This window comes from Saccopteryx bilineata, chromosome 1 (genome assembly GCF_036850765.1).
Source record: "Saccopteryx bilineata isolate mSacBil1 chromosome 1, mSacBil1_pri_phased_curated, whole genome shotgun sequence".
Classification (NCBI taxonomy): domain Eukaryota; kingdom Metazoa; phylum Chordata; class Mammalia; order Chiroptera; family Emballonuridae; genus Saccopteryx; species Saccopteryx bilineata.
Genome location: NC_089490.1, coordinates 24,872,325 through 24,899,486, shown reverse-complemented (window position 1 = coordinate 24,899,486; position 27,162 = coordinate 24,872,325). Strand labels below are relative to the sequence as shown.

Here is a 27,162-nt window from a genome sequence, read left to right as displayed (position 1 = left end):
TTTTCACACACTGTTAAACCTCCCTGAGTAATGAAAATGCATTTAGACCGTACATGTGGCATAAAGGCATGAAGACCATTTACTCCTTGCAATCATATTGTCACTGTCAGCCATTTATATTTCTAAACATTGCTGAAGAAGACATGGAGCTTTCAAAAATCACAATGAAATATCAAACTTTGGGAAAAAATAAACTGACTTTTATGGTTTTCAATTAAACAAAAAAATTTTATGAAAAATTATCTTTAATCAGGAAAATTTTTCCAACATGAATTTTATTTTAAAATAGAAAACCAAAGGGTTATTAGAACAGACAGACAAACATGTACACTTTTAGTAAAATTTAAAAAAAAATGTGCACCACCTATTTATACCGAATATATTATTTTGACTTCTCTTATAAATTGTTATCTTACCAAAATGGAGAAAGGTAGAATAATTTCCTGACACGTAAGAAGGGAAACATGGCAAACAGGCTAGGAAACAAAATCTGGAAAGAAAAGTCAAGGACAGAAATGTCTAGAAAAAAGACTAAAATCAAAAAAATTATTTTACAAAGCAGGAAAAAGGAACAGTTGTAGAATGAACAGAACCAGTTCAATGTTTAGCATATACCTATCGCAAATCATCTAAACTTATGTGTATAAAATTTCAGATTTTTTCTTTTGTTTTTCAAAGGGAAAACTATGATGAGTATAAATTTCAATAGACATTTAACTAGAAAGAAGCCTTTTTAAAAAACTCACTGAACGACAAGACAGTTTCCAAAGGATGTTTTAGTATTAAAATTAGTGGTCAGAGTAATAAATCAATATATCAACAACTCATTATATAGTTGTAACTAAAATTAAACCACCTTTTAGTCAAGTGTTAGTTTTCAGCATACGACAGATGCAATGAGAAAAATTTAACTGTATGATCTAATAAAAGAATACTATTAAATATTCTTTTTAATTATCTCCCCATAAAAATGCAACTCAGTACAACACTTGAAAATTCATATATATAGAAATAAAAACTGAATAATGTTTTATGATATTCTCTAGAATGACATAAAATAAATTATTAGAAAATACAAATTTTACTCTTTGCTCCTATCCCTGCTAAATTCTACATTTTAGAGTGTGGTGATTTGTACTATTTCTGTAACCTAGTTCTGACTCAGGCTCACTTTTTACGGTGTCTATCTCTCAACAGGTAGGCATCTTATTAGAAAAATCACACCATAAATTCTTTCTCGAAAAAATAAATGAGTCAATATAAGAAAGTAACTAAAACAAAACTACATAGATCAATTACCAAATAGAACTAAAGAGAAAGAATGGTTCCCTATTTAAAAATAAAGGCTTTTGCATCAAATCATGTATGTATTTTTAAATTTCTTTGCAACCCAAGAAGAATTTACCACAGAAAAACAATTTAGAAAGATAAAATACTAAACTCTAAGAATACTTCATCAGCTGTGCTTTCTCCATGACATAATTATTTACCACTAAATTTTCTATCTTATATTTTAAAACAAATGTAAACCAATTTTACTTCCTGGAAAATTAACTATTTAATAAATACTATTTAGATCATATAAACTTTATAATTAACCAGTAGTGGCAATGAGATTACTGTAACCAATTTTTGATGAAGTGTCTGAATTTAAACATGGTGAAAAGCTCTACAATTTATAGTACTATTTTATATTATATATGAGGATATATATGAACTTTTAAAAAGAAAACCAAATGAACTGTTCTAGGAATGTCTTTCTTATATGTAAAAAAGTTGAAATCTTTATTTATATACACATTTGTGCTTTATATGCCTTTATATATAGGAAAAGTCTGAGAGCAGAATCAGGTACATCCCTTATAGAGAGGAGCAAAAACAGAATGAATGAGATAGGATTAACAATGCAGGAGGGGAGCAAAGAGAAATAACTTTTTATATCAAAATCCATGTCAGGTATTCTAATAGGTAGATATTAAAATATGCCTCAACTTAATGCCATGTTTGAAGCTATATGATATAGAACATAGTTTCTGAAGAGGTAAATACTTTCTACTATATGAATTAAGGACAGATGATTCCTAATAAAAAGGAAGTAAGGATACCCTGAGTTCAGGTCTGAGACATAAGCATCGTGCTGTCGGCATCCACGCCGTTTATATCCACACACTACTTGTGCCTAAAACAGTACTGTGGAAAGAACACTTCTTAGCAAATATTTGCCACTTAAGATGACCTCAATTTCTAAACCGTCTACTTTCTGAACTTTACAGGGTGTAAGTGTGGTGCACAAAGGGCAGCCTGGCAGCAGACGCAAGAGCGGCAGCTGGAAAGTCAGCTGTCAGCTTCTTGACCATATATAGTACAAGTCTCAGCATCTGTAACTTACTACTTTATTCATTTGAATAAAATAAGAAAAGGAAAAATTTCAAACCCTGTTCCATAAAGCCTCTTTGGTTTTTACTGAAGAATGAATAATGGCTATGGATATAAGACAAGAACTGGCGCCAAAACCAAAGGAAAAAGTAGAACTTTTCAACGACCAATAGTTTGACACTGTCACATGTCATTTCTACTAGAATGCAGCAAAGGAAACAAAACTCATTTGGTGATTGTATATAAAAAAAGTTTTGAAAAAACTAAAAATGGTTTTTATTTACTTAAATTTTTTTGCAATTTCCATGACCTTGAGACAACCAAATATAGTAAAATGTATAAGAATGATACAAAGTAACAGAAAAATATAGAAAATATATAGGCTCCAATTACTCTTTCAGCTCCGAAACTCATCAAAATTTAAGACTTCTGATAATGATTGCAGAAAATTGTGAAATTAAAAAGGTAATACCCATGGACTTTTTGACTCCTGCAGTTAAAATTGCACTTAATCTTTATTTTTTCCAACTTAATCTTTATTTATTTTTTCCACTTAATCTTTATGATTCCTTTTGAAAACACATTTCTAGCTGTTTCTTTACATCAAACAATAAGAACTGATTGAATTCTATTTTTTACCACTAACCTCAAGAAAAAAACAAGTATTTTTTTAAAACGCAGAGGTTTGTTATTATTTAACTAACAGTGAGTGAGAATAATTCCCATGAGATAAACATACTGAATAGCCCTTGGCCAGTGGCTCAGTGGACTGAGTGTTGTCCCAGCACCCTGAGGTTTCATCTCCCATCAGGGCACGTGTGAGAAGCAACCAATGAATGCCTAAGAGGGTGGAACAACTAAAGGGAACAAGTCCATGCTTCTCTCTCTCTCTCTCTCTCTAATCAATGGGAAAATTTTTTTTTTTAAAAAATACTGAAAATATTTGAGTGAACATTTCCAAAATACAATAAACATCTCAAATTCCAGAAATTTTTAATGAATATGGTTTCATCCAGAGCAGGAAGGATCCAAAATACACAAAAGGATTTATAAAACATTCAAATTAAAAGAACTCGGAAGGCCAGGCTGGCAAACCAAAACCAGTAAAGACAAAGAAAAGCACCTAAGAAATTATGAAATGTACATCTTCCAATATAGTGACAAAGGCAGCAAACAAAAAAACCGAACTGTAACAGACCTCGAGTTTAAATGTAAATGTGAAATGTTAATGCTGAAACTAAAAAATATACTTAAAATATTATTTAAAAAAGTACTTCATAGGGCATTTAATATCAAGGGGATTTAAAAAGTTCTCTTGGTTTATATGATCTTGAACATTTGATGTGTCTTTAGCTTACTTTGTTTAGATGCAAAAATAGGGAAAATCAGCATCTGACTCTTAAAGAGTTATTATAAAGATAAAATGAGACTACAAATAAGAAAGTGCTTTGAAAACATAAAAAACTAAGAACATCCACTGTACTATACAATAGCAATTACCACAAAATTCTGAGTGTGCAATGCTTTGATAGACCTTTATCAAGACTTCCTTTGTTTAAAGTGTTTCATTTTAGAACTAAAAGATAAAAAAGACTGGAGAGTAACGAAGATGACTAATGGGCTGAAAAGACAGTCCAAAAACTTAGTAATTTAGCTAAACATTAAGTAAAGCCTGCTGATAGGTATAAAGACAGTCACAAAACCTATCTGCCTTATTTGGAAACAAAAGTATACTGAGATTAAGTGGGAAATAAAGTCTTATTAAATGTAATCTAGTGCTGGCACTGAAAGTATACCTCACCTCTTTATTTTTAAACTTTTAAAACTAAAATGTCTTCATAGATGCCTGACTTAGGTGGTGTGGTCATTCTACTCTGAAGAGACAGGAAAAATGAATAAACTTTTAATACCCATCTCAATCCTCTGACCAATAAGAAAGCTTCTGTGAATCATAATGTTTTGCCCATTTATTTTTTATATTTTTCTATTTGACTCCATAGATTTTAAACAGATTTTAATTAAATTCCACTGTACCTGTCCACACACAAATTGCATAAACACATTTCTCATTTTAAATAGTTTCTGGAAACTATATTGGCAAATTTTTAATGTACCACCTTTCTACACATTAACTTACCTGTTTCTTTAAAGCTTCTAACTGTAAATAACTCTAGGTCTACTGATTTTGGTCTAAGTGGTAACTGTTCAGAATCTAGCTTTGGTTTTGACACTGGTTCAGCTTCAAATTTTGATGAAATGGTAGAAACTTCTCCATTAATCCTAAAATGAGAAAATCAAACAGAGGCAAAAATCACTAACTTGTATGTGAAACATGACCATTTCTTAACACTGTAATCTATTGACAATGAAGATGTTACAGCAGTATTATGCTTTTCTTTCTGCTTCTATAAAATGATTTTCATAAATATTAACCTCTACCCTAAAACTAATCCCAATAAAATAAGAAATGTAAAAAACATTTAACATCAGTATATTCAGCCTTGGCTGTGGCTCAGTGGGTAGAGCGTCAGCTTGGCATATGAATGTCCCAGGTTTGACTCCTGGTCAGGACACAAAGGAGAAGCGACCATCTGCTTCTCCCCTGCTTCCTCTTCCCCTCCTGCAGTGGCTCAGTTGGTTCAACCGTGGCCCCAGGCACTGAGGACAGCTCAGTTGGTCTGAGTGCATCAGCCTCAGGTGCTAAAAATGGCTTGGTATTGAGCATCAGCCCTAGATGGGGCTGCCAGGTGGATCCTGGTTGAGGCACATGCAGAAGTCTGCTTATCTCCCCTCCTCTCAACTAAGGTTAAAAAAAAAAAGACTATTCACCAAGTGTGAATATATAACATTTAACAGAAAATTATTAGTCTACAGAAGAAAACATGAAAAACAAATGCTTTCAGAAATTTTTTGAGATTTAGAAAGGCAGTATAACCATTGATGTCTAAGGTAGGTAAATGAACAAACTAAGTTAAAATGAGGTAAAACATACCTGGCTCCAGGTGGTGGTGGAGGAACTGGTTTCTCAGGTCGCTTTGGATACACTGTTCCAGGAGATCGCAATAAATTATTGGCTTTGGTGGGTGGGGCAGGCTTCTTAGGCGGGACTTGTGGAGCAGCTGGTTTAGAAGGCTTCTGTTCCAGCATGGATTTTTCATCTGATTATTTAAAAATATTAGTAAGTTATTAACAATGGTAACTGTGAAAAAGAGAAGAGAGACATTATTATGTGTGTACTGTTTCAAAGTTCTAATTTAATAAGCTTAAAAATGTTTCCTTTGGTGGAGTGGGGGCCCCAAATAAGCTTCTAATATACAAATAATGCAGGCTTCTTATTGTCTTCTTAGCATCCTTTGTTCTTAGGGGAGGTGTTCTATGCAAATATAATCACTCTTAGCAGAGAGAAGCATTATTTAGACTTCTATTCAGACTACTTTCTGTAACTGAAGTAGAGGGAACTGAAAATGAGTAGAAAGCTAGTGTCATTTAACACAATTATTCTGAAACACAATAACAAAGAAAAAAATCAAATATTAAGAGAAACTGAGGTAAACTGATTAGTCAAAGATGAGAAAGTTACAGGTTTATATGTATTTATAATCCTCACCTTGTTATTAGGAATTTTATTAACTACATTTCATTTAATAATTCTATAAAATAAATAAGAAAATATGCTGGACAAGACATTGAGGACAATTTTAAACCACGTTAATAAAAACAATTTTATTGCCTGACCGGGCGGTGGTGCAGTGGATCGAGCGTCGGACTGAGATGCAGAAGACCCAGGTTCGAGACCCCGAGGTTGCCAGCTTGAGCGAGGGCTCATCTGCTTTGAGCAAAAGCTCACCAGCTTGAGCCCAAGGTCGCTGGCTTGAGCAAGGGGTTACTCGGTCTACTGAAGGCCCGCGGTCAAGGCACATATGAGAAAGCAATCAATGAACAACTAAGGTGTTACAACGTGCAACAAAAAACTAATGATTGATGCTTCTCATCTCTCCGTTCCTGTCTGTCTGTCCCTGTCTATTCCTCTCTCTGACTGTCTCTGTAAAAAAAACAACAAACAAAAACAATTTTATCACCAAAAGGTACTAAGAAGAAGTATTAAAACTGACACAAGTGCACACATATTAAATATCCATAATAGAGCAGTCAGCAAAAATGTATTCAATGCATGTATGCAAAAATAAGAAACTCCTGGTCCTGGCCAAAGGCTCAGTGGATAGAGCGTCAGCCAGGAGTATGGACATCCTAGGTTCGATTCCTGGTCAGGGCACACAAGACAAGCGACCATTTGCTTCTCTCCTTCTCCTCTCCCTTTTCCCCTCCCACAGCCAATGGCTTGATTAGTTGAGTGTCACCCCAGGGACACTGAGGAAAGTCCCAGCACCTTAGTATCAGGTGCTAAAAATAGCTCAGTTGATTCAAGGATCAGTCCTCAGACAGGGTTGGTGTATGAACAATAAAACTAAGTAAACTTTTCTTTAAATTTTTTTTTTTCTTTTTCTTAAGTGAGAAGCAGGGAGGCAGAGAGACAGACTCTCACATGTGCCCCGACCAGAATCCACCTGGCAAGGCCCCTACGGCGTGATGCTCTGCCCATCTGGGGCCACTGCTCAGCAACCACACGCTGGGCTGACGCACTACTACTGAGCCAACTGGCCAGGGCCAGAATATCATATTTAAAAAAATAAAAAAATGTTTTAATCTTCCTAGTGACTAGCAGAAGCAAGATGCCTCATACATAAATAACTGATTTATATCACTGTATATTTAACATTTGGTAAGTCTGTTTCACATGTGGTTATAAATAAAGAATACAGTTTGCTATTTCTTAAGAGGTTAAGATTATTTTTAGGATCAATCTACAGTGATATATTAGACAACAAAATGTTCTTTGTGGAACACGAGAGGTAAGTACTGTTTCCGTTTCGGTAAGCACACTGAACATAAAGACAACAGAGTCTTGCTGCGGCTCTCCAGTCCGTGTCTGTGTACCAGAGCGCCACAGATGGAAATGCCTTTGTTTAGTAGCTCTAATAATAAATGACCTTAAGGAGCCTTAAAAATATGGATCTTGATTTTAATTCCACACTAAAGTGAACTATATTACACCAACATTTGAGAGCACAGAATAATTTAAAAGCATATTATAATCATTGCTTTCTAACACTCTGCAATATAAATACTGATTTAAGAATCTATAGCCAGTATAGGAATTGGAAAATCCATACCTTTATTACCACAATTTAATTTCTAGCAAGTTTGACTCTTTAAATTCAGCATTCCCTTTATTGGCTCACTGAACAAAGAGAACGCTTGTGATCAAAGCTCTAAAGTAGACACTGGAAGACTTTCGTTTTAGCAGCTGAGCAATATACCCGGAACTATTATTTTGCCAACTCAGAATTCAATCTAAAGCAAAAATATCTTTCAAGGACGAGAAAAAAAAAATTCAAACAAACAAAACATGTTCCACCATTAGGTTCCCCATAAAGAAAATTATATATGTGTGTATATGCAGAAAGTATAAAATAAAAGCAATGAATGTACACAAATCCAACCAAACACTGACTGGAATCTGCAGCACTCACATGGCGGCTGAAGTTTGTATGGACATACACATACATGCTTGAGAAAATCAAGAGAACACAAGATTCAACTCTAACAGACCTTCCTTATTAATTTTTAGTTCAGTGAATTAGTGAATGAATTAATCGTGCCTCCTATCCCTTTGGAGGGAACCAGCAATAGCCACATGGCCTTCTATAAGAGACAATATGTAGTCAGTTAAACCCCAAACCTTTTAAAAGGAGATAGGGTAAGACTTACTGGGTTTGAAAAACCAAGAAATCAGCCAACTAGATCCTCAATATGTAGTCTTATGTATCATTAGTGAAATCCTAGCTTGTGACTACAGCTTCTCAGCAATTCTAGCTACTTGCTGCCCTTTAATGTCAGGCTAAAATCTGTGTCAGATGCAGAAATTAAAACAAAACAAAAAAACCTCAAGAAGAGTTATAGATCAGCACATCTCTTCCTTCCCATCGCTAAATAGGAAACCAGATGCCATTATTAACATATTGGTGCTTAGTTTCTGCTTGGTTATGTTCTGCTTATAGAAATCAACTGAAAAATATAGTAAGAAGGCTGACTGCAACTTCTCAAATAGAAACTCAAAGAAATGCTCCTCAAGGAAAAGGGAGTCTCCAATAAGAAACTCGTTGAGCCAGGCTAGGCTTCATTCAGTAGCTTATTACACTCTTCCTGTGCATGGGCCTACGGTCTTGGAGGAGGACATGTTAAAGGTTACCCTTTAATTGATTTTATAAGCCTGATAAAGCTTTTGTTGCACTCTATTCTACAAATTTATATGCCTCCCTGCCTGGCACTCCAAAATAAACATGAATTCATCCCCTCCTGTCATACATATTTCATACCAAGGAAGAGAAAGGGCCCCAAGAATGAAGTCAACAACTGAAGGTACATCAAAGAAAGCTTGCCCAAGAAGGAGAAAAACACGTACTCCGAGGCGCTGATAGTACTGCTCTGCTGAGGCACAGCATGGCTGGCATTCAAGGTACCTCTGAGAAAATAGGGAATAAAAACCTGCTAAGTAGGTCCGAGAAGATACACATGGAGGCTTGGGGCAGGAACAGACAGTGAAAACTTAAAACTCCATTCTTAAGATTTCAAAATCCCAAGGAAAAAAAGTATCCTCATTTACAAGTCAAAAGTAGAATAACCAACCCTGGCTGGTTGGCTCAGTGGTAGAGCGTCGGCCTGGCGTGCGGAAGTCCCGGGTTCGATTCCTGGCCAGGGCACACAGGAGAAGCGCCCATCTGCTTCTCCACCCCTCCCCCTCTCCTTCCTCTCTGTCTCTCTCTTCCCCTCCTGCAGTCAAGGCTCCATTGGAGCAAAGATGGCCCGGGAGCTGGGGATGGCTCCTTGGCCTCTGCCCCAGGCGCTAGAGTGGCTCTGGTTGCAACAGAGCGATGCCAGGATGGGCAGAGCATCGCCCCCTGGTGGGCATGCCCGGTGGATCCCAGTCGGGCGCATGCGGGAGTCTGTCTGACTGCCTCCCCGGTTCCAGCTTCAGAAATATATATATAAAAAAAGGTAGAATAATCAGTTGTCTATTTTTTAGTAGCTCCTTGTTGTCCTGCCCCACACAGCAGAGCTTTTCAAAGGATGTCTTCTGTGCAATTAAGATCATAAGAGAGGCCCTGGCCGGTTGGCTCAGTGGTAGAGCGTTGGCCTGGCGTGCAGAAGCCCCAGGTTCGATTCCTGGCCAGGGCACACAGGAGAAGCGCCCATCTGCTTCTCCACCCCTCCCCCTTCTCCTTCCTCTCTGTCTCTCTCTTCCCCTCCCGCAGCGAGGCTCCATTGGAGCAAAGATGGCCCGGGCGCTGGGGATGGCTCCTTGGCCTCTGCCCCAGGCCCTAGAGTGGCTCTAGTCGCGACAGAGCGACGCCCCGGAGGGGCAGAGCATCGCCCCCTGGTGGGCGTGCCGGGTGGATCCCGGTCAGGTGCATGCGGGAGTCTGTCTGACTGTCTCTCCCCGTTTCCAGCTTCAGAGAAATACAAAAAAAAAAAAAAAAAAAAAAAAGACCATAAGAGATAAAAGTCATGAACACACATACTGGTGAAATATAACGAATTCCCTATCAGAAGGCTAAGGTTCCTTAATGCAGCCCTTCACATAATTTGAGAAAGCTTGCTCTGTTGATTGTAGAACAAGGGTACAACTTTGATTTATGCTTATTTTTATTTAAAAAGAAATAAATTAATCTGCAACATTTAGTGTCATACTGAAACTGGCTTTGTCTCCCAATCCATTTTACCTATTCCTTGCACGAGATCTATTAAAGCCATGTAAGGTTAATGAGAATATTTTGAAATAAAGAAATATAAATTATATATATATATATATGAGAGGTGAGGAGACAGAGAGACAGACTCCTGCATGTGCCTCGACCAGGATCCACCCAGCAACCCATCTGGGGCCAATGCTCGAATCACGAGCAATTTTTAGTACCTGAAGCTGACGCCTGGGCTAACAAGCTAGCACCTGGGCCCAACACTAGAACCAATCGATCCACTGGCTGCGGGAGAGGAAGAGGAAGAGGAAGAGAAGGGGAGAGAGAGGGAGAGAAATGCAGACGATAGCTTCTCCTGTGTGCCCTGACCAGGAATTGAACCTTGGATGTCCATACACTGGGCCGATGCTCGATCCTCTGAGCCAGCTGGCCAGGACCAGAAAAATATTTTAAAAATTAAACAAAAATATTAAGAATTGTGTACCTCATTATACATCTGTCTTGCTTCACTTATAAAACAATTCTTATATTTGCACACTTAAACTCAAACTGACAATTTTAAGTAAGTTTTAAAATCTTTCCAATGAAGCCTGGCCTGTGATGGTGCAGTGGATCAAGTGTCAAACTGGAACACTGCAGTTGCTGGTTGCAACCCCGAGCTTGCTTGGTCAAGGCACACACAACAAGCAAGCAGTGAACAACTAAAGTGAAGCAACTATACTTCCCGCTCCCCCACTCCCCTCTCTGTAAAACCAATCTAAATAAATACATAATCTTTTCAATGAAGAGTTTTGGTGTTAAAATTTAAAAATGAGAATTCAAATGTCTTTTTACTCATGTATTTGCCATTGATGGCTTTCCTCATTACTTTGTCTACACCTGATGTCTATATACCATAATTTTCCTTCCCCAGAACAGAATTTTTAACATTTCCTATGTAGCACATACAGTCTGCTGGCCATGAGTTCTCTCAGATGTTATCTAAAAGTTCTTATTTTGCCTCCATTTCCTGAAAGGTATATTTGCTAGGTAGAGAACTCAAGGTTAACAGTTATTTTCTTCCTGACTTTATGCATTTCTCTGTCACTGCTTTTTATCAAATTCATTATGATATGCCAGAAAGTGATTTCTTTTGTTTCTTCCGCATGTAGTTCACTAAGCTTCAAGGAGCTGTAGGCTTATAGTTTTCACCAGATCTGTAATTTTTCCACCATTACTTTTTCAAATATTTATTCCTGTTCCCTCTCTCTCCATTGCTTCAGAGGCTCCAATTCCGCGTAAGTAAAACAAACTGATAGTGTCTCTCAGGTCACTGATGCTCTGTTCATACTTTTTCCTAGTCCTTTTTCTACATATTCTACATGGCCTTTATTGCTTTATCTTCCAGGTTACTAATATTATCTTCTGTATTCTCCACTTTCCTGGTAATTCCACCCAGTGTTTTTCCATTTTGGATACTGTATTCCTCATCTGCAAAAGTTCAATTTGGGTTTTCTTCTATTTTCCTTTCTCTCACCATCATGTTCATATTTCTTCTACTTTCTTGCACACGCCAAGACACATTTATAATAGCTGTCTTAATGTCCTTGCTGTTATTTCCATTCGATCTCATTTCTGTGTGTCTTTAAATGGACTGATTTGTCTTTGAGTTATGGATTACTATATTCTTCTGGTTGTTTTTCCCATACCTAGTAATTTTTTTTAAAGATGCCTGGCAATTTTCTTTCTTTCTTTCTTTTTTTCCTGAAGCTGGAAACGGGGAGAGACAGACAGACTCCCGCATGCGCCCGACTGGGATCCACCCGGTACACCCACCGGGGGCGACGCTCTGCCCACCAGGGGGTGATGCTCTGCCCCTCCAGGGCATCGCTCTGCCGCGACCAGAGCCACTACAGCGCCTGGGGCAGAGGCCAAGGAGCCATCCCCAGCGCCCAGGCCATCTTCGCTCCAATGGAGTCTCGGCTGCGGGAGGGGAAGAGAGAGACAGAGAGGAAGGAGAGGGGGAGGGGTGGAGAAGCAGATGGGTGCTTCTCCTGTGTGCCCTGGCCGGGAATCGAACCTGGGACCCCTGCACGCCAGGCAGATGCTCTACCACTGAGCCAACCGGCCAGGGCCATGCCTGGCAATTTTTCATTAGATGATGGACACTGTGAATTTTATACATTTTGGTGCTACATTCTGTTATATTAGGCACACCATGGAGATATTGTGGGTTCAGTTGCAAACCACTAGAATAAAGCAAGTATTTTAATAAATCAAGTTGTAATCTTTGCTTGTGGAGAATCTTGCCTTCAATTTGTAAAAAAAAAGAAAAATAAGTATAACTGTGAATCAGAATAAAGCCAAGCACAAAAAAAATAAGGTCTGGCTGTGTTCTTTTACATTCTACTAAATTTTGTTCTAAAATTAGTTTCATCTATTTCCAACATAGGTTCAGATAAGCCTTCAGTCTCAGATGAGATACCCTTCCATAAAGTCTACCCTATGTCTTATGCATCCTTCCCACTGTGGCTTGTAAAGACAGATTTTTTGTGAGTTGCAGAAATTGCTTCACCAAACACTTTGCAGCACTTATCTCTCCAGCTGTGTGTGTGATTCAGTCCTCAGCCGGAGAAAGCCTCACAGGAAGTGCTACAGGACCTCCGAGTGCTCTGTGTGTGTGGTCACCTCCATTCCACACTCTGCCCCACACACTGGAGCTGCCTTAGCCTCCCTAAACCCTGATCTCCTCAACTCTGCAGAGAAACTAAGCTCTGTCTGATCTCCTCTTTTCTGTTGCCTGCAAAATGCTCCTGGACAATAAGCAGGGATAATTTTAGGAATTGCCTCACTAGTTTCAGTGAAAACTCCTCTCAACGATTAACAGTCCTATGCTACCTATTGTTCAGTATTTGAAACTGTGTCAAATATTTTGTCCAGTTTCCTACTTGTTTAACTCAGGAAGGAAAATTCAATCCCTGTTATGTACTTCATCATGGCCAGGATTCTGAGGAGGTAAATATAATAATGCATTGAGACAGGTCAGTCACATTTTAGGTAAGAGACAAAGACAGGCAGTAGAAATGAAACCATTTTAAACAGTATTTAAGTTTTTGCATCTATACACAGCCTTATTTACTAGATATAACCATTCCAGATCTTTCTGTAAAAAGCAGGTATAGTCTCCAAATTAATAATAACTTCTCAAAATAAGTAATGTTTTTAAACAAAACACATATGGTATCTTAGAATAACTTTTCAAGTTTATAAGACAAATAAATGCAGTGAAATTAAATAATACATAATAAATCAATTCCATGTTGTTGTTTTTTAGTTATTCATTTTAGAGAGGAGAGAAAGGAAGAGAAGGGGGAGGAGCAGGAAGCAACAACTTCTGTATGTGCCTTGACCAGGCAAGCCCAGGTTCGAACCGGCGACCTCAGCATTCCAGGTTGATGCTTTATCCACGGCGCCACCAGAGGTCAGGCCCACTTCCATTTTTAAACAAGAACACACTATCCCTAAGAAATTTTAAAAAACTTGTTTCAACTGGGACACTATAAAAATAATAAAAGTATAATTATGCTTAGTTTTCCTATATAACTATGTATAAGTACTATATCCTTACCAAAAAAATGATTTAGCATTTTAATGAATATAAATTGGTATAAGTTTGAGTAAAATCTTTTTTATGGATATTGACAAACTAGTTCCGTCCAGGAAACACCAAACATAGCAAAGTAAATACTGAACACTTATTAAATGTCAGGGTAAATGACTCAGTGTGGAGAGCTACTCTTCATTAGAACGACAACAGGAGTTATTTTTCTAAAAGTAGAAAAATAAGCCACACCTCTTTCTTCAGGCTTTACAGGAAAATACTTTCTCTCCGCAGATATCAGCTCAGGCTTTGGGGCTAAGAAAAAAAACAAAGTATATACAGTTTTCTAATTGTTTCACAGCACAAAAACAATTATACTACTAAAGGTAAAGGTTAGTTTAAAAATAAAATCAGATAAAAACATGGTTTAACAAAAAGAACAATGTAACAGAATCCCTAGGCTCAATCTAATGCTGCACCTGTCACTGTTAGCACAAGTAATCACTGGAATCTCCTTTCCTTTTTGTCAAATGAAGGTGTTCACCTCCACACCACCACTGTCCAGTAGAACTGACTTTAACGATGGAAACATTCTATTGGTGTCCTGTCTGATATTGATGATTAAGACCTGAAATGCTGGCACTCAACTGTGGAATTAAATGTTTTATTTTATATCATTTTAATTATCTTTCTGAGACCAATTTAACTAATGTCTAAAAAGCCTTGAACACTATCTTCTGCAAAAATTACTTTTAAATTGCGTTTTCCTTGCTCTGGGATTAGGTCAGCAAATACAAAGCTGAAACCACTGAGCAAGTCCCCTGGCCTGGTGGCTCAGTGGAGAAGGCATCCTCCCAGTGCTGAGGTCACAGGTTCTGTCCCCAGTCGGGGCGCAGAGGAGAGACAATCAATGAGTGCACAACTAAACAGAACTAACTGGAACAATGAGTTGATGTTTCTCTCTCTATCCTTTCCTCTCTCTCTCTCTTTCTCTCTCTCAAGCCAATATAAACATTTAATAACAACAAACTGAGCAGGAAATGACTTGTATTATTCTAAATAGAGAAAATGAAAAAAAATTTGTTTTCATATTTTGGGAGACAGGAAAAGAGAAAGGGAGGCAGAGAGGGAGAGACAGAGAGAGTGTGAGAAGCATCAGATTGCTGCTTCACTTAGTTGTTCCATTTAGTTGTGCACTCACTGACTGCTTTACCCATCCAAGTACTAACCGGGCCCAACCCTGCTTAGCTTCCGAGATCAGACGAGATCGGGCGCGTTCAGAGTGGTGTGGCCGTAGACCTGACTGCTTTTCTATACGCCCTGAACCAGGTTGACCCATGAGGTCTGCATGCCAGGACAACGCTCTATCCACTGAGCAACCCACCAGGGACAGCAAATGTTACAAGAAAAAAAATTGTACTGCATTTATAAAAATACAAAATTTGAGGCTCCCTGATCAATGGTGGTGTAGTGGATAGAACACCAACACAGGACAGTGAGGTCTCAGATTCAAAGCAGAGGTCAATGGCTTGAGCACGGGCTCATCCAGCTTTGGTGCAGGCTCACCAGCTTAAGCGTGGGGTCACTGACTAGCGCGTGAGGTCACAGATATGACCCCATGGTCGCTGGCTTGAGCAAGGGGTCACTGGCTCAGCTGGAGCCTCCCCAATCCCTTGTCAAGGCATGTGTGAGATGCAATCAATGACTAAAGTAATACAACTACAAGCTGATGCTTCTCATCTCTCTCCTGTCTCTTCTATCTCAAAAAAAAAATAAATAAATAAAAAATAAAAGAGGCTGAAATTCATAAAAATAGACAAAGGGCCACATTATAAAAAGTTAAGAGGTTTGCTTAATTCAACTGTTAAAACCCTCTTCCAGTTTGTTTAATCCCTAGACACTCTTAAGGAAGAGTACATAAATAAACAGTATTTGTCTGAGACATTAACAAAGGGATTTCACCTGAAAAGACAGAAAAATAATTTGTCAGGTCAATATATTAAGTTCTCTCAGCATATTTTTATTTAGTCAATTCTTTAACTCAAAATGACACTGAGGTCATGGATGAATAGCTCAGTTGGTTAGTGTTGTCACAACATGCAGAGGCTGTGGGTTCAATCTCCATTCAAGGCACATATGAGAACCAACCAGCCTTGGCCGGTTGGCTCAGTGGTAGAGCGTCAGCTGGCGTGCAGGAGTCCCAGGTTCGATTCCCGGCCAGGGCACACAGGAGAAGCGCCCATCTGCTTCTCCACCCCTCTCCCTCTCCTTCCTCTCTGTCTCTCTCTTCCCCTCCCGCAGCCAAGGCTCCATTGGAGCAAAGATGGCCCGGGTGCTGGGGATGGCTCTGTGGCCTCTGCCTCAGGCATTAGAATGGCTCTGATTGCGGCTGAGCGACGCCCCAAGATGGGCAGAGCATCGCCCCCTGGTGGGCATGCCGGGTGGATCCCAGTCGGGCGCATGCGGGAGTCTGTCTGACTGCCTCCCCGTTTCCAGCTTTGGAAAAATACAAAAAGAATCAACCAATGCCTGACCAACTGGTGGCACAGTGGATAGATAAGAATGCTCAGGTTCGAAACCCTGAGGTTGCCGACTTAAGCACGGGTTCACCTGGCTTGAGTGAGAGGTCACGGGCTTGAGTGTGGGATCATAGACATGACCCCATGGTCGCTGGCTTGAAGCCCAAGGTCGCTGCCTTCAGCAAGGGGTCACTCACTCTGCTGTAGCTCCCCCCTCATCAAGGCACATATGAGAAAGCTATCACTGAACAAATAAGGAGCTGCAACAAAGAACTGATGCTCCTCATCTCTCTCTCTCTCTCCCTGTCTGTCTGTTCCTATCTGTCCTTCTTTCTGACTCTTTAAAAAAAAAAAATCAACCAATCACAGCATGAATGAGTGGACCAACAAATCAATGTTTCTCTCTCTCTGTCTTTCTCCTTTTCTCTCTCTAAAAAAATCAATCCATAAAATATTTAAATAAATGACAAAGTATACAAATTATTTTCAAGTATTTTACACACCTGGAACTTTAAAAAATATTAACATATTAAAGCATGTAAAGACTCAATTTGTTTTTTTAATTTGTATTTTTTCTGAAGCTGGAAACGGGGAGAGACAGACAGACTCCCGCATGCGCCCGACCGGGATCCACCCGGCACGCCCACCAGGGGGCAACGCTCTGCCCACCAGGGGCCGATGCTCTGCCCCTCCGGGGGTGTCGCTCTGTAGCGACCAGAGCCACTCTAGCACCTGGGGCAGAGGCCAAGGAGCCATCCCCAGTGCCCGGGCCATCTTTGCTCCAATGGAGCCTTGCTGCGGGAGGGGAAGAGAGAGACAGAGAGGAAGGAGAGGGGGAGGGGTGGAGATGCAAATGGGCACCTCTCCTGTGTGCCTTAGCCGGGAATCGAACCTGGGACTCCTGCACGCCAGGCTGACGCTCTACCACTGAGCCAACTGGCCAGGGCCTCAATTTTTTTTTAAGGGAGAGGAGGGGAAGAAGAGACAGACTCCTGCATATGCCCCGACTGAATCCATCAAGCAAGTCCACTAGGGGGTGATGCTCTGCCCATCTGAGGCCCTCCCTTGCTATGCTGCAACCAGAGCCACTTTTTTTTAGTGCCTGAGGCAGAGACCATGGGGCCCATCCTCAGTGCCCAGGGCCAACATGTTCTAATTGATACATGGCTGCAGGAGGGGAGAAGAGAGAAAGAGAGAAGGAAGAGGGGAAAGGGTAGAGAAGCAGACAGGTGCTTCTCCTGTGTGCCTTGACAGAGAATTAAACCTGGGACTTCCACACGCCAGGCTGATGCTCTACCACTGAGCCAACTGGCCAGGGCAAGACTCAATTTTTATATATTTCTAAAAATTGGTATATAGAACATATATTTGTTTGCTAATAAAAATAAATGGTGTATATAAGACCCAGTTTTACCATTTTAGAACAAATGGGGACAACAAACTGAATGATGACTCTTACATACCTGGCCCTTTAGCAGGAGGTGGTGGTTTCTTTGGTTTCTATTAAAATAACAAAGTTGAAAGCAGATGAACACTTACATATTAAGTATAGTTAAAATAAATCCTGATCATTAAAAACCAAAATTATACGACTATTTCTCCTCAAACCCTTCCTGCTAAAAATGATAAAATCAAATCCTAACTCCACAAAAGGTCACCGACAAAAATTTATTCTATTAGAATAAATACCTCCTTGATCAAAATTCAAAAATTTCAAAGTTTATCAGTTAGATAAGCCTACAAATTCTTAATGATAAGCAAAAGTGTCCTGTCCTGCCTCCCATAGTTTAAGATTCTTATGTACCATTGCGCTGTCTTTAACAGCTGAGTTGGGTGGGGAGGGAGGGAAGGAAAGGAAGGAAACTCTGCATTTAAAAAGATACATATATCTAGTTTTCATCCTGAACTTCGGAACCGTCCAAGACAAAATAAATGCAAAGGTCTGTTTCCTCAATTTATTCAAATTCTCTGAGATTTATAAGGATTCGATTATTTAATATTTCACTTAATGCATTAAAAAACATGAGGCACATTTCTAAGTATGTGAATTTGGTTTTTCCGAATTAAAAATAACTAATAATCAACAATGAACAATGTATAAGCATCTAGTAAAAAACCAAAAAAATGTGTTCATTAAGAAAAGTATAAAAATGAAGCACACTGAAGGCTGAATCAACCGTGAATCAAACCCAGCGAAGGAAGGGCCTCAGACAGCAGAGGGCTCCACAGAGTAATCTCTGGTAATTTACTTAACAAAATGAAAGACTAAAATGATTTGATTCCTGCACTGGCCTAAATCAAACAGGCTGTCTTGCTGTGTATCTGCACTCTAACTCCCTTTCCCCTCACATATTTTTAAAATTCAGTGAGATCCATCCCTCCATGGGGGTAAAATGGGGGGTCAAGTTGCAGAAAAGCAAAAGATCACAAAAAAAGCTCAGCCTCACTTGATTCGCTGTGAGAAATAAAACAGATTCATTAAATCCTATCAGAAGGCACAGACATTACTTACCGTCCCAAAACTTCACTGACAGAATAACAGTAAGATCTACACTGCCTTATTTTCAACAAAATTAAGTAAAAATATAATTTCTTCCATGCAAGTGCTAATTTGTCTAGTTAGTATGGCCACCTTTCTTTCCTTTAATTATAATAAAGTAATGAGTTTAAGGTTACTCTCCGGTATTACCAGTGGGAAGAAACGAACCAAGAATAAAAGCACAGAACTGAAATAGTGTTTTATTTTCACTAAAATTTAGTTACTTGAAGGTATGAATCTGAAACACCCTCACAAAATGACTCAGTAACAATGTAAAAATCCATTCTTAGAGAAATACTGGCAAAGGGTTCCTTAAACTATTACCATCATTGAAAAACAAAAGCTTACTGGAAAGTCCTTATCCAGCTCACTTATCTGGACAGCAAAGTTGTCTGGAAATACTCCTTCTTTACCATTAAGTTCTCCCCTCCACCAGCCAGCATCTCCAGTCTCCTAAAATGCAAAATGAAGAATAATTAAGATAATAGGGGTTATCTTTAAATAAGAAAAAAATTATAAAATAAAAAAACTATTGAATTCCATTAATTTTACATGAAAAAAAAAAAAGACCGGATCATGAGGTCTCCTAATAGAAAATATTCCTCACATATTATTTCTAGCAGTAGTAATAAAACTGGGTTTAATTTTTTAAAAAATAAGTCAAGAAATTTTAAATTTGATTTATAAGCATAAAAAGTTCTTGAAGAGGAGAAAGGAAAAGGAAAAAAGTGGGAGAAGGGTGAAGACAGAATATGAATTTCCAAGCTATAATCTAGTTACTAACATTTTATATACTAAATACTAATCAAAGTATTCAATTGCTTTAGAAATTAACAGGCTCTTCTTCAATTCCTTCCAAACGCCATCCTTCCATGAGAAATTATTCTACATTGTATGAATATTCAAAATGATACATAGTGAACCACCTGATCATTAGTTTAAAATAACAGAAAGATATTTCAAAGACTAGTCAAAAGAATTATACCAAAACCAAAATATTTATAATTTTGCTCTATTACAAATACTAATTACAGAAGTTTATCCACAACCCAATAATACTGGCTTTTCTTTTGCCTCAATTCATTCCAAGTTATAAAATGACCTCATCCTTTTAAATAGTTGTACTATTTTCCACAGTATAAAGTTTCATAACCATTTATATGTTGAAGGACATTTTTTCTTAGTTATTCTTTGTTGTTTTTAATATTAACAATACAGTCAACATTAGGTGAGAAAAATGGAATGAGGTAGAAGAAGTAAAAACAGAAACCTGGAGGAGGGTTAGGTTAAGAGAAAAAAACACAAAATGATGGGAAAAGTAATTCCAAATGTATCAATTTTAACAATGACAGACAATAAAAGTTTCCTAAAAAAAAAACCAGAACAAAACTATGAGCACTCACTATGTGCTAGGTTTTCAAGACACAGAAACAAACTAGACAAAGTCCCAGCCCTCTCTTCTAGAGCTCACAAGTTAGAGTGGATATAAGAATACTGAGAATTATTCCTATGAATAAATTATATGATATGATTCATTGAAAAACAGAAAAATCTTACCTTACTTATCAAATGGATTATCTCTCCTTCTTTAAAAGTAAGTTCATCTTCATTAGTACCTTCATAGGCAAATAATGTTCTACAGTATTCCTTAGCTAAAATAGAGAATGTAAATAATGTAGTTTATATAAATTGATTCAACAAATACTGTATTTTGTGAGAAGAAATGTATACTAGAAGCTATTAGAATAAATTTAATAATGTCAGCAAATACTATACATGAAATTAAGTAATTTTATTATTCATTCAACTATTACTAAGATCCTACTATGTTCTGGGGGGCGTAAGGGGTGAAACATCACTGAACAAAGCACATTAAAATCCTTGACTTCAAGGTACCTATATCTAGCAGGATTTAATACTCTGATCAAGTAGTACAGTGTTGACAAATGTCTTCAGGAAATCTAATATATTTGAGCATGTTACATTCCTAGTGTGAAAATTTTATTTTAACACTTACCTTTAATTTTACCTTCAGTGTCTGTTTTTGCTATCTCTGTGCTCTGAGCTCTGGATCCTAGAGACTGTATGATTAAAGGCTAGAACAGAGAAGGATGAGGTCAACTATAAATATTTTAAAGACCAAAAGGTATCCCCAATACACCTCTGAAAGCAATGCAACAGTTCTCATTCACAACTTGTGTTAAATATCTAGAAGCAGAATCTGACTCGGCTTTTCCAGGAGCAAACACTGCTTGTGACATGAAGCCTGGGATTCACCAGGAAAGACAAAACGAGCTAAAAGTGTGCCACCAAGTCTTCAAACTTCCTGAGGATCAACACTCAGAAACAGATGTGAATCACAGCTCCACTGCTGTGTCCCTTATGAACCCCCTGGACTGGCAACTGCTAGGTCTGGGCCTCTTCTTTCAAATGCCAATACTCTGGTTTAGCCCATACACACGCCCCTGCTACTCTCGCCTAACAAGAGTGCTCAAGCTGTCCTGAAAGACCTTCTAAAGCAGAGCTAAGTCAACACAGTAACACACTAGCCTTTAGGAAAAAGGCACATACTAATTTTTGCAGTTTTATTCTGTTTAATAAAGATATATATATATATATTTTCCCAGGGACAGAGAGAGAATCAGAGAGAGGGATAGACAGGGACAGATATACAGGAACGGAGAGAGATGAGAAGCATCAATCATCAGTTTTTCGTTGCGAGACCTTAGTTGTTCATTGATTGCTTTCTCATATGTGCCTTGACCGCGGGCCTTCAGTAGACTGAGTGACCCCTTGCTCGAGCCAGCGACCTTGGGTCCAAGCTGGTGAGCTTTGCTCAAACCAGATGAGCCCGTGCTCAAGCTGGCGACCTCCGGGTCTCGAACCTGGGTCCTCTGCATCCCAGTCCGACGCTCTATCACTGCGCCACCACCTGGTCAGGCTAAAGATATTCTTAATATTTATTAAAAAAACATTGTTAGTGTCATTAATTAATTATATGAAGTTATTGAATACAATCATAAGCTTTAGAATTGGAAAGAGGCCCCATATCATGTAATGTCCCTCCTCAAGTGGACATTGCTTCTCCAACATTCCTAGCTGGTATATGGCTATACAACACCACTCCAAAACCAGAAGAATTTCAATCTTTACCTTTAAAACCAAGAATCCATTAGGCCCTATAATCTTAAGGCTAGACAGTTTCAGATCTCAGAGAAGGTACAAAGAACATATTTTCTTTCTTGAAATACTTTAAACCCTTAAGAGTTAAATAAAGACATACAAGTGAGAACTACAAAGGAAACAAAGCCCTAAACGTCATGGCAACAGCCTCGTATCTCAAACAGGTATTAGATATGAAGCTCCCAGAGGTAACACCAGGAACAACAGCTTTAAAATAAATGTTCTAAAAATTGTAGCCATTTTGTCCCCAAAATAAAAACTTAGGTATTTATTTTAAAATCTCTTATTACAGCCTGACCAGGCGGTGGTGCAGTAGATAGTCAGCCTGGGATGTTGAGGACCCAGGTTCGAAACCTCGAGGTTGCGTCTTGAGCGTGAGATCATAGACATGACCCCTTGACCACTGGCTTGAGCCTAAAGGTCACTGGTTTGAGTAAGGAGTCACTGGCTCAGTTCGAATACCCCTCCCCTGTCAAGGCACATATGAGAAAGCAATCAATAAACAACTAAGGTGTTGCAACGAAGAATTGATGCTTCTCATCTCTCTCCCTTCCTGTCTGCCACTCTCTTTCTTAAAAAAACAACAACAAAGAACAAAAAAACAAAAAAAATACTCTTACTAGAGCTTATAATTTATGGTACATTCACTTTGAATTATTTCACAATGCCAGTGAAATGCTAAAGAAAACGTTTTCCACATTTTTAAGAGGGATATAGGTAGATATCACCATTGCTGTCAAAACCACAGGAAAGTTGAGCAGTGCCTAGTAAACTTTTTTTTTCAGGTATATCTGAAATTTATTCAATCTTGTTACAGACTCCCTTCAAATTTATCATGGGACAAATAAATCAAGTATTATTTTTAGAGCTAGAGGTCAGGCATTGCAAAGGAATTCTTTTCACCTAACAAAACTCAGGTTCTTTAAGGTATTTTGTTGAAGTTGAAACAGTGCATGTGCCTTCTGCGTATTTTATTCACATCTTCGCTCTCTGATGTGTATATCTGTTTGCGATGTGTTGTCTTCTGTCTGCCCTATTAGTAAGTAACCTTACAGGGCAGAACTCTGGTTGCCTGCTGCACCTGGAATGGCTGGGCATCTAGCAGACAGGCAAAGTGTGTAAATGGATGGACAAGTGAATGACAGTCCTCACATGCTAACGAAAGACTCTGATACATTGATATTCAGTCTTTTACCGTATGAGTGTCTTCCAAGTGCCCAGTAAACTTAATATCTCATTGCAAATCCATTTTAAAATGGCCCATGCGAGGCCTACTTCAAATTAAAGAAAATAATATAATTTTAACTCTAACTGGCAAAAAGGCCTTGTCTTTTCTATTTTTACACTGTGACAATTAAAACTCTAAAGCTTCCATTAAGGAGAGTTTGTGTTAAATTTATGGCCCTGGCCAGCTTGCTCAGTGGATAGAGCATCGGCCTGGAGTACAGACATCCTGGGTTTGATTCCTGGTCAGGACATGCAAGAGAAGCAACCATCTGTTTGCTTCTCTCCCCCTCTTCTCTCTCTTCCCCTCCCACAGCCAGTGGCTTGACTGGTTTGAATGTTGGCCCCAGGGGCTGAGGACAGGTCGGGGTTGGTTCAAGTGCAGCAGCCTCAAGCACTAAAAATAGCCTAGTACTCCAGCATTGGCCCCAGATGGGGTTGCTGGGTGAATCCCAGTCAAGGTGCATGCAAGAGTCTGCCTCACTATCTCCCCTTCTTGCACCTAAAAAAGCAATTTTTTTTTTTACCACAAAACATTCTAATTTTATAAAAAGAAAATAAACATTAATCACTGTAAACTTCAAAAGAGTTTCTCAGTCTTCTTAACCAATGACTGGCAATCTCAAACTAGGACATTAAGAGTTGCATAGTAACTTTTGCATTTTTAAAAAAAAATTTTTTATTTATTCATTTTAGAGAGGAGAGAGAGAGGGAAAGAGAGAGGAGAGAGAGACAGGGGGGAGGAGCTGGAAGCATCAACTCCCATATGTGCCTTAACCAGGCAAGCCCAGGGTTTCGAACCGGCGACCTCAGCATTTCCAGGTCGACGCTTTATCCACTGCGCCACCACAGGTCAGGCTAACTTTTGCATTTTAAAATAAGAAGTGAGAGAAAGAGTGGAGTTAATCCAGTCAAGTTTATATGCATTACCTTTTCTGATTTTTTCTCTTCTGTTTCACTACTGGATGTTCTTGTCCTAAGCTTCACAGAGCCTTCTTTAAAAATATCTCCAAATCCAACCCCTCGAATCTTCTTTGGCTGTGTAGCTGATCCAGGTGCCGTTTCATTCCCATTCCCCAGAGAGGGGAAAGAGAAGGTAGGCCCAGTCCAAACACTTTCTGAAAGAATAAGTTGTTTTTGAAGAACGATATCTAAAGATCCTGAATATCTTAATATTCTCCTTCCACAGTGTTTATATTCTATACCTCCTAATAAAAAAAGTCAAATAAAAATAATAAATTAAATGATTGAGTACTAACATACCCCAAAGAGTAAGATGTTGTAACATGCAACCCTTAAATTAAGATACAGAACATTTCTGTCACTCCAAAAAGGATCCTTTGTTACCATCTCAGTCAATCCTTCTAGACCAGTGATTTGCAGCCAGTGGGCCACAAGAATTTTTAAAACATGCAATACCTGACTACTTAGTCAGGGGCACCGGCCTCTTTATCCTTAGACAGTCAAACAAAAAAATGACAACAGACAACACAATAATAGCTTCCCAGTATGGATGAATCAAAATTATACCTATTTTTGGTCAGATCTGAAAAAATATATTTTTTGGTGTGCTACAGAATCTCGGTAATTAGTCTGTGTATGCCAAGAGATGGACAATCACTGCTCCAGCTCCAGAAACCTTCCATTTGTCACTACCGGCATGTCCCTTTCAGAGATGTGATCATAGAGCACGTAAACCTTTCCTGCCTGCTGCTTCTGCTAAGCAGGATATGTGTAAGTCATCCATGCTTCCAAACTTCATTCCTTTTTATTATATAATAGATCGTATTCTATTATAGTTATGTCACTATTTATCTACCATTAAGATGTAAGCTACAGGTTTTCCATAGGCAAACTTTACCCAATTTAAAAATTCCCTCTGAGGCTGTTACGGAAATATTTTATCCTAAGTACTGAAGACATAAAACTCGTTGCATTTACTGAGATGACCATATGGTTTTTCTCTTTTAAACTGTTTATATGGTATATTAACTTTTGAATTTGTGGGATAAACCCCATTATTCATAATGTATCATATTCTGTTAGATTTGATGTGGTAATGCTTTATTAAGAATTTCTATATTTATGTTTGTAAGGTAATGGACTGTAATCCCTTAATGACTTCACCAGATTGTGACAAGTCATCAGATGTAAGAAATCAAAGAATTTGCATTAACACTAAATGCTTGATATAATTCACCAATAAAACCACCTAAAAAGAAAAAAAATATATATTTTTTGCATTTTTCCGAAGCTGGAAACGGGGAGAGACAGTCAGACAGACTCCCACATGTGCCCGACCGGGATCCACCCAGCACGCCCACCAGGGGCGACGCTCTGCCCCTCCGGGGTGTCGCTCTGCCGCAACCAGAGCCACTCTAGCACCTGGGGCAGAGGCCAAGGAGCCATCCCCAGCGCCCGGGTCATCTTTGCTCCAATGGAGCCTTGGCTGCGGGAGGGGAAGAGAGAGACAGAGAGGAAGGAGGGGAGGGGGGTGGAGAAGCAAATGGGCGCCTCTCCTATGTGCCCTGGCCGGGAATCAAACCCGGGTCCCCCGCACGCCAGGCCAACGCTCTACCACTGAGCAAACCGGCCAGGGCCCTAAACAGAAAATATTCTTTGTGTGAGAATATTTGACAATGAACCTTCTCTTTTTTTTAGATTATCAAGTTTTTATTCCATCGGTCGGTTTTGGTAAGTTGTACTTTTCAAGACATTTGTATATCTCATCTAAATTGTGAAATTATAAACACTATTTCTTTACTATCCCTGCATTGTCTGATCTGTAGTGACATTCCATTTTTGTCTGATTATCAGTAATATTTCTCTTCTTGCTTTGATCAGTCTTATTATAGCTTTATTGATTCTTTATTTTTTTAAAAAACTCAACTGTTAAATGTGTTCATTTCCTTGACAGCTGATTTATTTTTCATTTCATAATTTTGGTCTCTTATTTCCTTCCTTCCAATTATTTCAGGTTTAATTTCCTCTTTTACTAGATTAAGATAAACATTTAGATTTCCTTTCTTATATTAGCTTTTAAACCTGTAAATTACTTCTCTATGAGTGCTGCTTTACCTGCATTTCACAAGTTTTGATATGGTTTGTTTCTAATTTTATTCATTTCGAAAACTATTATAATTTCCTTCATGATTTCTTCTTTGATCCACAGGTGATTTACAAGTGTTGCTTAATTTCCATATATCGGAGGATTTCCCAAATATCTGTTCTTAAGTAATTCCATTGTAGTCACAAAAATCTACTCTGTATGACTTCAAATCTTTTAAATTTGCTGAGAGTTGTTTGATGCCCAAACATAGGGTCTATCTGGTAAATATTTCATGTATTCTTTTTTTTAAATTTTTTTTTTAATTCATTTTAGAGAGGAGAGGGAGAGACAGAGAGAGAGAGGAGAGACAGAAAGAGAGAAGGGGGGGAGGAGCTGGAAGCATCAACTCCCATATGTGCCTGACCAGGCAAGCCCAGGGTTTCGAACCGGCGACCTCAGCATTTCCAGGTCGACGCTTTATCCACTGCGCCACCACAAGTCAGGCTCATGTATTCTTCAAAAGACTATGTACACTACTGCTGCTATGTTAACTATTGTGTAAATATCAATTAGGTCCACTTAGTTGATGTTAAATCATTATTCTTTTTTTGTCCACTGGTTCTATCGATTACTGAGAGAGGTATGTTCAGATCTATTTGTACTACAGATTTGTTTGTTTCTTTCAGTTCTGGCAGTTTCTGTCTCGTATATTTTGTGCCCTGGCCATTTAGCTCATCTGGTTAGAGCACTGTCATGATATACCAAGGTTGCAGGTTTGATGCCCCGTCAGGGCACATACAAGAATCAACCAATGAATGCATAAATAATAGGAACAACAAATCAATTTCTTTCTTTCTCTCTCTCTAAAAATCAAT

General features: G+C 38.5%; 1 protein-coding gene across 3 annotated transcripts in view; it reads right to left on the bottom strand.

The window, feature by feature from the left end:
- CD2AP (CD2 associated protein) overlaps positions 1-27,162 on the bottom strand; it is a 110,516-nt gene that overhangs the window by 17,341 nt on the left and 66,013 nt on the right. For all 3 annotated transcript variants that reach the window (XM_066252252.1, XM_066252244.1, XM_066252262.1), the window contains 8 exons: positions 24,169-24,356; positions 20,849-20,927; positions 20,389-20,483; positions 19,180-19,284; positions 17,756-17,792; positions 14,026-14,088; positions 5,369-5,534; positions 4,514-4,656 (listed from right to left, as the gene is read on the bottom strand). In XM_066252252.1, coding sequence (XP_066108349.1) covers positions 4,514-4,656; positions 5,369-5,534; positions 14,026-14,088; positions 17,756-17,792; positions 19,180-19,284; positions 20,389-20,483; positions 20,849-20,927; positions 24,169-24,356 — 876 coding nt within the window. The remainder of the gene's footprint in view (positions 1-4,513; positions 4,657-5,368; positions 5,535-14,025; positions 14,089-17,755; positions 17,793-19,179; positions 19,285-20,388; positions 20,484-20,848; positions 20,928-24,168; positions 24,357-27,162) is intronic.